The sequence below is a fragment of the Urocitellus parryii genome, chromosome 7 (assembly GCF_045843805.1).
Source record: "Urocitellus parryii isolate mUroPar1 chromosome 7, mUroPar1.hap1, whole genome shotgun sequence".
Taxonomy (NCBI): domain Eukaryota; kingdom Metazoa; phylum Chordata; class Mammalia; order Rodentia; family Sciuridae; genus Urocitellus; species Urocitellus parryii.
This window is the reverse complement of record NC_135537.1, coordinates 20,022,885-20,039,996: the sequence shown is the minus strand read 5'-3', so window position 1 is coordinate 20,039,996 and position 17,112 is coordinate 20,022,885. Positions and strand designations below refer to the sequence as shown.

Here is a 17,112-nt window from a genome sequence, read left to right as displayed (position 1 = left end):
CCTCCACAGTTTACTGGAAGGTGCCGGAGGAAGGGCATACTTGAGCTGGGGGGTCACCCAGGATGGCTGTGCCCCAGCAAGACCTCACTGCTGTGGCTCATCGAATCCCTGTATCATCCGCTAGGACAACTTCCCGGGTGATCCTTTTAGAGGTTGTACATTTTCCCTCTTCCTGCCCCCTCCCTGCCCCCAGGAAAGGGCAAAACCAGAACTCAAGGAGAGAATATGAAAAAAATAAAAAATAAAATATATATATGTGTGTGTATATATTATATATGTATGTATATGTATATATACATGTGTGTGTGTGTGTGTGTGTGTGTGTGTGTGTGTATATATATATATATATATATATATCTGCCTGACATGTTTCCTTCTTCAGTGATAGTCAGGTGACTTTGTCAAACTTTCAGCTGAGGGGAACATAGGAGATGGTCGGACTCCATGCAAGTGACAAGAAATCTGTCAAAACTTTAAGATAGCTTTTGACGGGTAGATTACTTGTAAGTACTCACCAGTTTGTAAAGAAGGATTTCAGTTTTACATTGTTTATATCCAGTAACCATTTATTCTCTGTGACATTTTACTAATAATACGTACAATTTTATAATATTCATTAAAATACACTTACCCTGCAGGACACTCTGGGGCCTTTATTTCTTCACAGTCATCATCTACCCAATGTGATTCTCCTAGAAGGAAAAGCGTTGTCTGTTTATCGTGGAGTCTAATTACGCATGACACCCAGAGCCTTGAAGCACATAATCCCAGGATCTGTGTCCTGTTGGACACTTGCTAATGGAATACCATCTAAAATGAAATTCTGAAATAAAGTGTAGTGTCTGGTTTGGCTTTCAAAGTACACCCATACATGGTGGGAAAGCTAAGATTTAATAACCTCAAGTGGTGTTTATTTGAGCCTTGAGAGTCTAAATGGTTTGTAGATTAAAAAAACCAGTGGCGTCAGTGAACAAAATTTCATGTTTGTATCCCTCCAGAAATAAACTGTTTGGTCATTAGATGGAACATTCTTTTCTCTACCACTGAAGATCTCAAAGCCATAAAAACCATGACATATTTCCCTTAAGATGGGGAAAAAGGCTTAGAATATACAGGGGTGATAAATGGGAGATGACAATATGGAGATTATTTGCCAATGGATCTGTATATGGCCTTGATTTTTAGAAATGCAAACCAACTTCACTCCTATCTTGCACCAGGATCTGACAGCATAGACCTAAGTCTTTCCTGAGTTATTGCCATCAAAATAGAGAACAGAAAAGTGTTCATATTGAAAAACAAAAAAAACGCTGTTGGTCCCCAGCGGTTTGTGTGGTTTGATCTTTAGAGGGGCAGTGTTGAAGTGGTATAACCTTTCAAATGTGGGATCTAGTGGAAAGTAATTAGGTCATGGGAGCACCATCCTCAGAAGAGAGTACTGCAGGTCTCTTAGGACTGGGTTAGTTCCCAAAAGAATGGGTTATCATAAGAAGCCTGGTAGCTCTCTTAAATCCCTCTATTACACATGTATCTACCACTATAATATGATCTATTCTCCATGATGTGACATAGCTAGAAAGACCCCACCAGAGACTGCCCAATCTTGAACTTTCAACCTCCAAAATTGTGAGCTAAATAAACTTCTTCTCCATATAAAGTTTCCAGCCTCAAGTAGTTTGCTATAGTAACACACTCACACACCAAAGGGAGGGGCGGAGATTGTAAAAGCTTTCTTTGGAGAAAATGAAATTAAAAAAAAAAAAAAGAATTTGCCTTAAATTGTTCTAAGACAAACAAAAATTGCATGCCTTAAATTTTGCAACCACTAATATGGAAAAACTTCTCCTATTTAAAGAGCATTGGAAATCTCTGTTAGTCAATAAGAATCTAACTACTGAACTACTGGGTAAGTACTATGCTCCTTAAAATGGGAGCTCTAAACATGTAGTAAGCCAGGGCATCCATGTGGGCTTCATAAAAGTACTAAAAATAGAATATTAAACCAGAAAAAGCAGCTTTAATATTTAATAATTCAATGAGCAATGATACCTCAGACTTTTTTAATCTTCATTTTTTTTTCTAAAAGCCTTTGTGGCTGATACACTTACTGCATAGGAAATTTTTAAAATTTCCCTTTTAAGGAAAGGCTATAAGTTCTTAGTTCATCTAATAATTAAAAATAAAAGCATAATTCTTAAGTTAGTAGAAATTCATAATACAATAATTGCTTGGGTATGAGAAATTTGCCACATTCACTAATATAATACAATTTTCTCACAACTATACACCTAACACACATTTTAGAACTGAATTGCTCTTTCCCTGAAAACTTTTAACAGAAACTCTTCATAAATGTTCCATGTAGGGCTGGAGATGTGGCTCATGCGGTAGCGCGCTCGCCTGGCATGCGTGCGACCTGGGTTCGATCCTCAGCACCACATACCAACAAAGATGTTGTGTCTGCCGAGAACTAAAAAATAAATATTAAAAAAAAAATTCTCTCTCTCTCTCTCTCTCCCCCCCCCTCACTCTCTCTTTAAAAAAAAAAAAAATGTTCCATGTATGACACAGGGGAAAGGATTTGTTTAGAAACTAAAAAGTGACTTAAAAAGTATAGATAAAGACTCTTGGGTCTTTCCATTAATATCTATAAGTTCTTGGCACAGTGCCTTAAACTTCTTAAAGACAGAAACTACATCTTTTATATTTTCTGTAGTCATTGATCTTGTTAATTATTATAATAAAAGCATAATATTCCACCACCAACCATAGGAAGAAAACACACATTCACAAAAGGCTCAGGTGTGCAGCATTATTGTCTTTATCAGCTAGTACCCCCCATCCCTAGGCTGTGTCCCCTCCATATAAAAGCCACACCCTCCTGCCTCAAGTCTGCAACTCTGGGATTTAATTCTCAGAACCATCAGTGGAGCAGGCCACAGTGATCTTTACCTGAGACATCACCCACTCCTGCCTCCCAACCTGCTGCCCTTGCTCTTTCACATGGTTTTTCTACAAAGCCTGCCCTTAACTTCAGGTTCCGAATTCCTATCTCAGATTCTGCTTCTATGAAACCTGACCCAAAACTAAGACAGAAAAGTGAAAAATCTCTTCATTATTGTGGTTCTAATTATGGAATTGGGCTTGATTTCCTTGCTATTTCAGATTAAGGAAATGCAGGACAGAAAAACTAAAAAATGCATGAGAAATTAAAAAGGACAACTCCACCCCACCCCCCACTTATACACCCATGTCCAAGGTGTTTTCTAAGTTATCCCCATCAAAAACAGAGAACAGAAAAGGGCTCATATTGGAAAAAAAAAATACCCTGGGGATCACCAATTTTCATTCTTCTAGATCTCGAGCTGATCCCAAGATATGTACCTTTGCAAACGACTTGGTAATTAGTACAGCAGTCTCCCCTAAGCAAGCAGTCCTCGGAGCAGTGACACGCATTTTCCTCATTCCGTACTTCTCCACATCTGTCCTTAGTACACTCCCAGCCTCGAGCTGAAATCATCACAATAAAACACTTTCACTGCTGCATACAAACCAAATGAAAGAGGCCACAATTGCTTATGGGTTTCCAACAAAAAAAGCTCAAATCCCACATCATTTCATCTGCTTGTGAAATCTGAGTCAGCTCAGGCCTAGAGGTATTTGGAGGATTTACAGATGGATGAATTTCTAATGTTTCAAGGCTGGGGACAAACTCAAAGTACAATTGACCTCCTTTGGAAAAATGGTACCTGGAAAGGCAAGCAAAATATCTCTCCCATTCCCCTATTGTCCTAAGGGACCCAATAAAAAGCATGGTTTAAAAGATTGGTGATAGGGGTATCTATCATTGTAGAGATGGTCTCCATAGCTCTGCTCATTTATTTTCAGAAGTAGCTTTATTTAACTTTGATCAGCTTGATTTCAATGCAAATAATAAAGCTGGGCATGTAACATAGTGTTTTATACTGTATATTTAAATTTTGTAAATGCACATACAAATTCACTGCTAGGAATTCATCTTAAGGAAATAGAAAAAAGTATTTATGTACATGACTGGTATTCATTGATACATTATTCTCAGTCGCAAAAGTTGAAGGAATATAAATGTTGATTCATTAATGACTTAGGTCTCAATACTTTGCTGAATGTAAACATTCAAAAGAATGATGTGGAGAAAGATTTATGGATATGGATACTCCAAAACATGTTTACATATGTCATATGTATATATTAGTGCATATACACACATGCATTCATACCAAACACGCGCAGAGACAGAGAGTAATCAGAGTTTGCAGTGAACCATCATGCTTATTGCTAGAGTGTGCTTGTATCAGCAATGAAGAATCTCAGAGATTTTCTCCCTTGACTTTTTTTTTTTAAAGAGAGAGAGAGAGAGAGAGAGAGAGAATTTTTTAATATTTATTTTTTAGTTTTTGGTGGACACAACATCTTTATTTTATTTTCATGTGGTGCTGAGGATCGAACCCAGCGCCCCGCGCATGCCAGGCGAGCGCAATACGGCTTGAGCCACATCCCCAGCCCCTTTCCCTTGACTTTTTATTGTTATTTGATATTTGATCCTGCCACCATCAACATTGTGTTTGAACATAGGAGAATAAACCATTTTATAAAAGGCTATTATAGTTCATCTTTATTAAGCCTGAGAGAAAGGCATGAGATACATTTAGAAAGAGCTAAGCTAGAGTCCCTTTAAACTTTTCAAGAAACTCTAAGATCAAGACTTTAGAAAATTGACATAGCATGTCAGGGACAAAATACTGAAGGTACGACAAACATAAAGCATTAGTAAAATCCTTAGTGCCAAGCAAACAAAGACTGCTGACTTGAAACAATTTTTGAAGCCAAAGAACTCTCTGGAACATCTGTTCCATCCATACACTCCATTTATAATGGTCTCAGCATTTAAGTTTGCAGAGCCACAACTAAGGAACATGGGGAAAGTTCCAAAGGAAGCAACAACGACAAAAAGAGGTGGCTACGTTCTTGGAAATGTATTATGAAAAGAAAGAGTCTAAAATGAAACTCTTCTTATTTTGCAGGGGCTGAGGGGCAAAAATCAGAATGAGTAAGGGAGTTGATGTTGATTTTCATATAAACCAAAGGGCTATGTATGGCTTAAGTAAAAGGGAATAGTGTCTCTATTTCTAACAATACACTGAAAATATAATTAATAACAGAGATTTTATGAGTTAGACTTTTTAAAGAATCATCCATGCATAAAAGTCTGAAAATAAGTAATAACTGGCCAAGGGAGCTGTGGAATCCCCTTCTAGGGGTGATAAGAACAGGGTTGGCCACTGTCTTTCTTAGGTAGTTTGGGGCTTCGCCTGGAGGCATGATGGTGACCTCATAAAGTATCTTAAAAGTCCATCTGAAATGTTTACTTTTGAAAACAGAGCAAGTGTGATAGAAAAAGTCCCCAAAGGTGTTTTTTCTCAACTAATGTGCACTCATCTGAGAGCCTGTATATTCTAATGACTGTTCCACCATGTGAGAAATACAAAGAAAACCAGAAATCTTAGAGGAAGATTTGAAGCTACCCAGAGCACAAGACCCCAAATAGAATTCCAAAATAAATTTGCATTTGTACAGAAAATAGGGAAAGACATCAGGGCAGACCAGCAGTCACTACATAAGATGAAAGAAAACAAATGCTAGAACTAGGGCAGGTAAATTTAAAAAAAAAAAAAAAATTGTTTTTGAACCTAAAACTTTAAGAATGTGCACAATTTTGGCCCATGTACCCTGGCAGTGAACACAGAAATGGACAAGAAAAGGCAGAAATAGTGACTATGAACCAAAGCCTATACACAAACACTTTTAAAACTAGCATATGATGACTACACCTGTGAAGAGCCTTCTTTGGCCAGGCCCAGTGTGGGAACCAGTCATTCACACAGGACGTGTTCATCACACGACCAGCAGTCATTCAAGAAACAAAACTGAAATCCATAGTTCAGATAGGCCAAAGCAGGGGGCAACTCCAGGGCATCCAACATCACGGAGCCTCTAGGCCGTCTACTGGAAAGAGAGAGGACACCAAAGTGACATACCTGTCTTCAAACAGAGCTCATCAAAATCATGACAGCAACTGCTGTAACTCTTACACAAGTTGTCACACCGACAATCAGGAGGTCCAACCTCTTGAAGTTCAAAACATCTTCCCTTGCAAGATCCAGAGGTGTTGGTCCAAGGGGAGTCCGATAGCACTGCAAGAGGTAAAGGCAATGATTTAGGAAGGGGGTCATGACACTGGAAGAATGGCCCTGGGAAGCCATGCAGGATGGAGCTGTAGTCTGACCCTAGAGGAGAAGTCTGGCCCCATCACCTGCCACCTATGCACCCTGGACACATTGCTGAACTTGCTGTGCCACTGTTTCCTCATCTGTCAAATAAGAGGATCCATAAAAGTACCTCTAGATTGAAATGAAAGTTAAACCACCAAAGGAAAACATTTAGCAGGGTATCAAACACATAGAAAAAGTAAAATCTGTTAGCTATTGGTTTCATTATTATTTATTATTACAAATGTGTCAGGTTACTTCCCCAGTAGAAATAAGAATTTGTTTCCCTATTTAATAATGCATTGCTTTTTTTTTAAAAGAGAGAGAGAGAGAGAGAGAGAGAGAGAGAGAGAGAGAATTTTTTTAATATTTATTTTTCAGTACTTGGCGGACACAACATCTTTGTATGTGGTGCTGAGGATCGAACCCGGGCCGCACGCATGCCAGGCGAGCGCGCTACCGCTTGAGCCACACCCCCAGCCCCTGCATTGCTTTTTATAAGAAAAATTAAGCTCAAATGTTCTGAAGACAGTCTGAAATATGTGATGGAATAGAAGAAGACTTTTACTATCTCTTCTAACCAAAAATCTATGTCATAGCCAGTGTTATACAAACACAAACTCCACAATCTCATCTTGTCAAGAACAAACCCTCTTATCATTATTCTCATGTGATAAAATTATAGTCCTAGAAACCTCGAGTCATCTAAATTTGGGGAAAAGAAATAATTCCATGAGATGAAAATTTCACAAATTCATAATTTACAGGAAATGTAAGTTTAAAAATTAAGCAGTAATTTTATTCACTGTAGTACCTAAAAAATAAAATGTCTAGGAACAAATTTAATAACATGTATAGAACCTGCATAAAGAACACTTTATAACTTTACAAAAAGACTTTTCAAAAGATCTAATTCCATAAAAATTCATACCACCTTAGATGTAAAAATATTATGAAAATATTAATTTTTCCTATATATCCCTAAAGGTTCAATGCAATCACAATAAATATATCTACAGTTCTTGAAACTTGAGAGGATAAAAAAGATGTATGTAAAAAGAAATATATGAAAATAGGAAAACACTGAAAAGGAAAAGTAATTTGGTGACTAGACAGAAAAGTATATTCTGAAGTTAAATAATTAAAATAGCTTGGTACTAGAAAATAAGTACATCAGTGTTATATATGGTCCCAGGAATAGGAACCATATATAAATGCTAAATATATGAGAATATATTGTATAATAAAATGACATTTAAAACCAGAGAAAGAGAAAAGGATTAATCAGTAAGTTGTGACTGGAGAAAAGTAAGCTGGACCCTCACCCCAGTTAATAAGATAACTAATTTATGGTGAATGTAAAATATAAACTGATAACTGTTTCTAAGAATGCAAATTTTTGTAAAATAGAATACAATTTAGAAACATCTATCAACATTTTAAAACGTGCATAACTCTTCCAGAATTTCATTACTAGTAGTTTACCTCTCATATATAATTGTGAAAGTTCTCCAAAATACATGCACACACACACAAAAAAATGACCATTATTCACTTCTTCTTCTTTTTTTTTAATGTGCAGAAGGAAGGGTCCCTGAAGTCAACCAAAGGTACTTTATCCATCAAGAAAGAAAGAATCCCTACATTTATAAGTGGAATGTTGCTTGCCCTTAGAAGAGTGAGTCAGATCTGTATAGGCTAATGAAAAATCCACAAAACATATAAACAATTTTTTTTTTTTTAAAGAACAAAGTACCAGTAAATGGATGGAACTGGAGACATCATGCTAAGTGAAATAAGCCAACCCCCTCCCCCAAAACAAAGGTCAAATGTTCTCTCTGATATGTGGATGCTAACACACAATAAGGGGTGAGGGTAGGAGAATAGAAGTTCATTGGAATAGAAAAGGGGAATGAAGGGAAGGGAGGGGGATGGGAATAGGAAAGACAGAATGAATTACACCCAACTTTCCTATGGTCCTTTATAAATACACAACCAGTGACACTCCACATCATGTACAACCACAAGAGTGGGATCCTAATTGGAATAAGTTATACTCCATGTGTGTATAATATGTCAAAATATATTGTACCATTGTGTATATCTGAAAAGAACAAATAAAATGAACAAAGTAGCCGGGCAAGGTGGCACACGCCTGTAATCCCAGTGGCTCAGGAGGCTGAGGAAGAAGGATCTTGAATTCAAAGACAGCCTCAGCAAAAGCAAGGTGCTATGCAACTCAGTGAGACCCTGTCTCTGAAAGAAAGAAAGAAAGAAAGAAAGAAAGAAAGAAAGAAAGAAAGAAAGAAAGAAAGAAAGAAAGAAAGAAAGAAAGAAAGAAAGAAAGAAAGAAAATACAATCTAGGGCTGGGGATGTGGCTCAGAGTTCTAGTGCCCCTGAGTGCAATCCCCATTACCAAAAAAAAAAGAACAAAGTACATAATAGTGTTACAGTATTAAGGATTATGTATTAGATTTTGTGCTAAAAAAGAGAGATAAAGAGAGCATTAAGGACAAGAGATAAGGATGGAAATAACAGAGTCAGAGGTGGAGAGGGAAGACAGAGACAGAGAGGGAGGGAAAGACTGAGAGTAAAGGGATTAAGAAAATGTGCAGGTGTGAATTAACCTTTTTCTTCCCTGTAAGAAACTGTTTACAGGAATTATATTTCTGGAAAATGACTGAGAAAATTAATTTCTGTAATTTGAAACTACTGGCGTTTTACAAATTTGTGGGTAGTTCTCTGGATTTTTTTTTAATCGCTTGATTACTTTCTTCTATATATCACATATGTATATATGCATGTGTGTGTGTATAAAACATGTCATACAATATATAGTACATGTAAATACATTAACAAGTATTATTTATAACATGCTATTTGTAATTTTATTTCCATGTTTATGAATTTCATATTTTTAATAATCCACATGTATCACTTTTAAAAATCAAGAAAAAGTGAAGAACAGGAGAAAAGATGTTAAGTGACATTTCCCAGTTCATCCACACCATGTATTTGAACATCCTGCTCATCCTGGAGTCCTTTGTCTTCTTTATAATCAGCATCACCCAATGCTAACCTTTATGGCATCAGATCAGTTGAACTAAAGCAAACAGATTCACTAGACCATGAAATGTGAAATGCTTTCGCATGGTTGATTCTGTGATGTTGAAATACATACAAACCACATCAGTTCAGTTTAGGAAATAATGTCAGTTTCCACTGCAGTGCCTTACCTCTGGTCTAAAAACCACATTTTTTCTATTGACTTTGGCTAACCTAAGAACAGTGTATGCTGAACCACAGGAAACCATGGCAAGGAGAAGGAATTGAAGGGGGGGGGGGAGATGATCCTATAGTAAAAATAAAGATAAGGAAAAACTTGTAGTTGAATATTCCTTTTTTAAGGCTCCTGGTTAGATAGAATCACTGCATTGGTAGCTAATAAATGGTGAGCAGTTCTCACTCCAATGAGCTGCATACAGAAGCCTGCTCAGCTCTGCTGAGAGAGGAGGAGGCCTACAGGCATGTCATTCACAGGTGTTTTTTTGTTTTTGTTTTTGTTTTTTTTACCTGCCTTGTCTCCTTTAGGGGTCCCAGAAAGCATTTGAAATTTTCCTACACTTATGCCCGGCATATTCTTTTTATCTTAATCTATTCCCTATATCTTTTTTACTTTCAAAATATCCGTATAGGCCAGGAGTAGTGGTGCACACCTGTAATCCCAGCAGCTCAGGGAGCTGAGACAGGAGTATCATAAGTTCAAAGCCAGCCTCAGCAATTTAGCAAGGCCCTAAGCAACTCAGCAAAACCATGTCTCTAAATATAATATCTTAAAAAGGACTTGGGATGTGGCTCAATGGCTAAGCACCCCTAGGTTCAATTCCTAGTACAAATAAACAAACAAAATCTGTTGCAAATGCTTCAACATTTTGTGCTCTTTTTTCATGCCTAGTACCAAAATGATTTTTACTAGTAACCATTCTTTCACTTTGTGCCTTGCTTTGTTTTTCAATGTAATTGACTTTCACTCAAGGGTTGATCCTTATCACAGCCCTCCTGACCAAGCTTTAGACTGAAGACAGTTTTGTTAGAGCTGTATTTACATTCATAAAGCAAAGATACATCTCATAAAAAATACTCTACCCAAGATTGTGTTATCGACAGCTTCAAACAGGAGTGAATTCCTGAGCCTGTGTGGATTAGGGGATATCTATGCCCAAATTCGCTCTGGGATGACAGGAATCACAGGGGCAGAAAAATGCAAAGATAGTTTGAGCCATACAAAGCCTCTTCTAACCCTAAGAAATTTGAGCTGCCAATGCTTTTTCAGTAAAAGAGAAAGGCAGAGAGTAGGAGAATGTTCGCTTTGCCTGTCCAGGTCCTGATGCATCTTGGCTACCTGTTTCATGACAAGTTTTGGGTCCTATTCATTTTCTAGGAATTCTGTATCTCATCCTCTTCATTCTAGCTTGCTTTTATTTATTTATTTGTGTGTTTGTTTGTTTGTTTGTTGAATTCCTGGCCCAGGATCCATGTCTTTCTTTCTATACCAGAGAACAGGTTTGGGGGACTTTTCTTTTTATTGTGCCCGATTCAGCACCAAATGTGGAAAGATTAGTTGATTATACATCTGAGTTTTAAATTCCAAGCCCCCCTTTACTTGACCTAAATCAAGAGAACCTGGACCTGAGCACCTTAGTTCTTTAGCTCAATTAGAGGATGGCAAAAAAAAAAAAAAAAAAAAAAAGCAAGGAACCATGAACTTGTGGCCTCCCATGATTTTCCTGAGATCCCCACAAAAGCTTGAAACTAAAAAAGAAGACAAACCCTAAAGAGCAAGCAAACAAAAAGTACTCAGAAGTATTAAGTTAGAAATACATAGTAAGTGTGATAGGGCCTTCAAATTAGATCTTAGGAGGCACTTGCCAATATTTTTATGTAATTCAAATTACATTGCTGCCTTTAAAATCATATATTTAAATGATGTTATTTTACTTCGATGATAAAGTCAGTCCTAGAATCATGAGTAACAAATGTTATAGAACCTTACAAATATATTGTTATTTTTTCAAAAGGACATTGGATTTTAAAATTAAATATATACATGATATGCATACCAACAGTGCCATGCACTTCTTCTTTTTCATAGAAGTATAATTTCATGACTTAAAGAAATACCAATATAAATCATAATTTATTATTTCATTCAAAAACCTTTTTTTTTTTAGAATATCCCATCTCACTGTACACATACACAGAGAGGATTGGAGAATTCTGGTGTCATTTATTCCATAGATATACAGAAAAAAATAATGAAAATGTATACCTCTTGGGAAAAAGCGTAATTGATGAGAAGAGTCGTGATCAAAATATAAATCCATCCCGGGCACCCCATCATATTTCCCTCAAAATTCTCCCACACAGGAAAATTTTCAAATTTGGGTAATGACCAATAAGGGAGAGAGTCTTTAAATTGAAAACATGAAGCCCAGCCCAAAGTTGGAAGGTTTTTTCTTTCAAACTTCTTCTAACAGGCTGCTCCTGTTTTCAGAGTTTGGGACATTGCTCCCTATCTGTCCCTCCCATTCATTCTGGTTCTCAGCCCAGGTGTTTCCTGAAAGTGAGAAGAAAGCCCTGAATTGGATTTCAAGTTGTGGTTGTGCCTTTTCTCAAAAGCATTAAAACAGAAAGGGTTCCCCTGGGTTGCCCTGTTTGAAGTAAACCCAGGGAAACCCCAAGGGCAGCATGGATGCCACTCAAGATTCCACTCAGCTCTAGAATTTAATACTGTCTTATGCCTCTTCTGGAATATCTGATTCATCTTTTTAGGTAATACTTTCTTGTTTTGAAGTTGCTTTTATTTTTCTGATGATTCTGACTTCACCCTTTAGCAAGCAGCTCTATATACAGGCCTGCTCTGCAGCTCTATATACAGGCCTGCTCTCCACCTCTCTGCTTCCTAACATCACTTTCTATAAATACCCACTCATGGGCATCACTGTTTCCTCATCTTCAGAGCTGCTAGGCCAGATTTGATCAGGTTTTTTTTTTTTTCTTTTTTTTTAATATAAATAGTTCCACCTGGAATAATATAAATAGGTGTTTTCAAACACCTGTACTTTCAAAGAATTTATCAATAAAATGTCCTCCTATGGAAGGCCTCACAAACTACAAGAAAATAGATTTCTTTGTGATTTAAATCAAAAGTTAAAAACTTAATTAAATGTCTAACCTATTCAGAGAGCCTTAAAGATAAGGAGTAGCATGAATCTGAATGATTTGCAAATCTGCTAGCAAACAATGAAACATTGTCACCTTAAATCATGGTTTTATTAGCCCTAGGAATACATGTAGAAACTGGCCTTACAAGTGAAGATAAATTCAATGTATCATCCTATTTTAATAAGACTTCTAAAATTTTCAATAGAAAATGATCCTTCTCACCCCTAATACCATTTCTATTTTCTCTGTGATTCACACACAAAAAAAAGTTTTTACTCATAAAATTATTTTTGATACTTTACATTTCATATTTATCTACAAATTTCAGTTGTATATTTTGAAAGTTTCTTGTTAAACCAATGAAAAGGATAATTGGATTGAGCTTTCAGGTTTCTATTAGCCAGGTATTCATGAGCTCACAAGTTTCCTTTTGTCTTTCAAGTATTAAGTTGCATATATTTCAAATATACAGGTGGATATTCCATTTCCACCTGGGAACTAAAAGAATATGTATGTCATAAGCTTCAATAAAGTAGACTCCCCCGTACCATCATAATCCCACACACATACAGGTGTACATGAGAACATGAACACCTGTGCACACATAAATTCTCTTGCAGTCTTTTTAAAACCAAATCAAGGGATCTGCATTAGATGTTCAGGACAAAGATGTCAAATTGGATTGCAGTTGTTACTCACATTTTCTTTGAAAATTGATACCTGCCATCCTGCTTACCTGAGGGCCCTTTATGTTTACTCAAAAGAATTATAATTTGCTCTGCTCATTTTATACCTTCTAATAAGTCTTTATGTGTCTGGTAAAATAAATCTTATTCCACCCTTACTTCCAATAGATCACTAGTTCCTAAAAATAAATCCAGCTAACAAGTATGCTAGTTAATTAATTATAAGTTTGTTTACTCTGCCACAACCTTGAAACCAATGCCTCAGTCCATAGTACAACAGTAAGGATCTACATGTGTGTAGAACATTCTCCACTGTTGCTGCATAAAAAACAAGAGGCTGCATGCTTTTGAACAGTGGATCTTGCTTTAATCAGTCCAGAGCTGGCCATATATGAATACCCTTTGTGTTCCTTGTGTTTGTTAAAAAAAAAAAAAAAAAAAAAAAAACTTGAAGCACTAAGCTTTGTAGGATTTCTTTGGAATCCAAAAGGATTTTTTGAAAATGGGAAAGCAGGAGTGCTTTCCCTCCTGGTGTCTTATCTTAATCCACATATAAAATTTACCCAGTGTTTTCTAATGTGAAGGCTTTACTAACAGAATAATCAGTCACATATATCATTTGAAAAATGTCCCTTCTAGGCACATATGGCATTTAAAAAGACATAAAAACTCTGCACTATGCTTTCACCCAGTTTCCAAAGTACATCTTTGGTCTTTTCTCTGGAGGAATCAACCACAGCACCTAAACAGTAGGTAAGCTACATCAGAAGAAAAATTAAAAATAAAAAGTGTGCAGACATAACAAAACACTTCAACTCAGACTTAAATTGTATTGTACCCTAAGACAAAGCTTCTCACTCATAGGTGGAAGTTTAACTAATAAATTATTTTAGATGCTATCATAAAGCCTGAAACAATCAGTAATTTAAATTATTTAATAATCAAATGTTTTGTAATGTATTTAAAATTATATAATTTATAGATTATAATGTAGACCATACTACTTTTCCAAAAGTAACATGCATTTGTTAGTTCTTTTAGTTGTTTCTTATAACATTTGGAAATAATTTAACATATACAAAGTATTTTTGAAGATTACTAAAGCCGACCTACGTTTTCCACATTTTCTAGTGGAGAACACTCAAGCCTAAGGGACAAGAAAGCAAGATGGAAATCAGGATTTTTTTTTTTTTTAATCCAGAAGGAAATTAGAGATCACCCAGGTCAGCTTCTCAGTGGGCAGCTAGGGAAGAGACTTCACACATGACTTGCCCAAGACCTCACTGCCTACTATATGAACAGAGAGTATCAGTCTAAGACTTTTAAGACTATCTCCCAAAAGAGTCAACTTCAAAAATAATGGATATCTTGATTTTATACATGTATTAAGGAACCAGCATTTAATTTCTCAATATCAGTTTTAACCAAAAGTAATATATGAAGAGGAAACAACAGCAAGAAAGTCCCATTTTGAATGCATTGGAAAGAACCAGCTGTTTGCTGTCAAGTTGCAAACTGGTCCACGTGACCTTACTAGGGGTTGGATCCCCCTGGCTGTTAGTGGCACTCAAGAGGCCTTTGAAGAGAGCATTTGCTACCAATAAAAAACAGCATTCTCTTCTAGCCCAGAGACCCTTCACCTCCCTCCCCAACAGAAGACAGCTCCTTCTGTCCATTTGGCTTCCTGGGGCTGCAATTTTTATGATCTATTTTCTCAGTCTTGGCCCAAACCACACCCCACTTCAATTCACTAACCCACTGCTAATATTATTCTTTCAACCTTCTGGCATGACTCAAAAGCAACTTACTTGATGTAAGGAAGATTTAGTATTCCATCAAGGCATGTATCACAACTTGATTAATAATAAAGTTCATGCTGGCTAAACAGAGACAGGTGAGAATCTTTCACTGTGGTCAGATCAAGAAATACAGAGAAACACAAAATTTACAGAAAGACAGACAAACACTCTGGGATCTCAGATAAAGTCAAGAAAATATTGCCCCCTAGAGTACCCATTACTTCAAATGTAATTTTTATTTCTAAAACTATCAGCGGCTCCAATTTCCAGGAAATTAACCAACTCATTGCTTAAGACCTGGTCAGTTAAGCCCCCTCCGGCTGCACAAGGAGCTCCTTCATGAGAATTCCCACTCCGCTGATGGTTCAGCATATTGTAAAAGGAAACTCTTTCACTTTGGTTCGATTAGCTAAGTCAGGGTACACTTTTAAAACTCACCTTTCCTTATGCAAAAGAAAAAACACAATGAGAAAAATCCATCCCATAAGCTCTTTGAAGTACCTCCTCTGTCTTATGTTTTTCCTGTTTGGGGTAAATCTTGATCTTAAAATTTTAAATCTCTATAGAGTTTCATAGAGTCAGATCACTGCCTTTTTTACTTTCACTCCTCTTTTTCCTGGATCAGAATTATCTGGTAGCAAACACTCTATTTTACATCGCATGACAACAAATTGCATTTGTATATCTCCAGTCCTAACCCAACACCTGTTCTCTCACCACATCTGCTTTTGCCTTGGCTTTGAAAAAATGTTTTAATTTTATCTCAACATTTATAAATTTCAAAGTACACAGACTTAAAGGTACGGTTGTTATGAAGCCACAATCAATGTGCTCTAAATAAAACCACATTTTTTTTCACCTGAATTTATATATACAGCTGGTTTCATCCCAGAGGAATCTAGGACTAAATTAGTTATCCTGCAAGATTACCTTAAAGATGGATTTCTTAAGGACTTTATGTTGATAACTAGTGAATAATATTTTTTAAAGAACTGAAATGCAAATAGTTGTTACTCTTACCTGTCAGAGGGCCTTCATCCCATCCTTCTGCCCTCTTAATTCGACTTGCCGTGAATCCACAGCAGATATTGACACCAACAGCAAAAGTGAACAAGGATATTACCTACAGGAATAGAGAGACTGAGTTGTCAAAGACAGCTAGACAGGACTCAATCAAATTACATGAAGCAATTCCAGTCCCTGCAACATCCCCAATCCTACAACTTCCAAAATGCATCCTAAGGTGCTGTCTCAATCTGAACAACAAACAGAAACACTCAGATTCAAAAAGGAACTGGTTCTGAGGAGCAAGCCTTTTCCCCTGCGGTTCCATCCTTCGCCTACCTGGTAAGACTGGAAGGAGCCTCTTCTTGCCATGTCAGGATTCTTGGAAAGCTTTCTGCAGCGTGTTCTCTGCCTACATGGAATGCCCTGCTCCGGGGCTCCGCGTTCAGTCTATTAACTACAAGCAATCCCACCTGGGAAGTTGACAGGCTCATCTGATTTGTCCAGAGCTTGATTTCATCACGGTTTGTTCAAATTGCAGCTCTGAGCACAAGAGGCTTAAAGCATCATCCTCCTTGTCCCCACCCCCTTATCGGTCCCTCCCCTAACACAAACCCTTTCATGTGGTATCCTCTGGCAACGTGAAGATTTCTTATGTAGCCGTGGCCAATAACAGCGCACGTTCGTTTTCCTTCCCTCACAAAAACATGGTTTGTCAAAAAGAAACCAAATGTATTTCATCCGATAAAAATGAAACAGAGCCGCACAGAGCTTTCTACCAGCTTCAAGCTTTTAAGGTTTACAATGTAGTTATTCAGTGTCGTCAACCCCGGCTTTATTTTTCTTTTCTTTCCTTTTTTTTTTAGAAGGAAAGTTTTACCATTTGTAAGCATAATAACTCTCCCTGTCTTTTCCATTTATTTATTTGCTGGCAGTTTGAAAGACCCTGTCCCTATTACGACGTTCTCTGCTACTTCTGATGACTCTGGTATTTCTCAGGATGAAATCTCCCGAAATTGCAACTCGCACAAGAGACAGCATTCTTTTCTTTTCCCCATGTCATTGTTATATTTTAGAGAAGTAACTTT

General features: G+C 36.9%; 1 protein-coding gene across 5 annotated transcripts in view; it reads right to left on the bottom strand.

The window, feature by feature from the left end:
* The window catches only part of Enpp2 (ectonucleotide pyrophosphatase/phosphodiesterase 2), a 109,303-nt gene that overhangs the window by 58,307 nt on the left and 33,884 nt on the right, over window positions 1-17,112 (bottom strand). For 4 of the 5 annotated variants that reach the window (XM_026393865.2, XM_026393866.2, XM_026393864.2 and 1 more), the window contains exons 1-5: window positions 16,364-16,396; window positions 16,040-16,142; window positions 6,078-6,233; window positions 3,385-3,510; window positions 632-692 (exon numbers count right to left, since the gene is read on the bottom strand). In XM_026393865.2, coding sequence (XP_026249650.2) covers window positions 632-692; window positions 3,385-3,510; window positions 6,078-6,233; window positions 16,040-16,142; window positions 16,364-16,396 — 479 coding nt within the window. Of the gene's footprint in view, window positions 1-631; window positions 693-3,384; window positions 3,511-6,077; window positions 6,234-16,039; window positions 16,143-16,363; window positions 16,397-17,112 lie in introns of those variants that run through there. The other variant, XM_026393863.2, reaches the window with a different exon arrangement.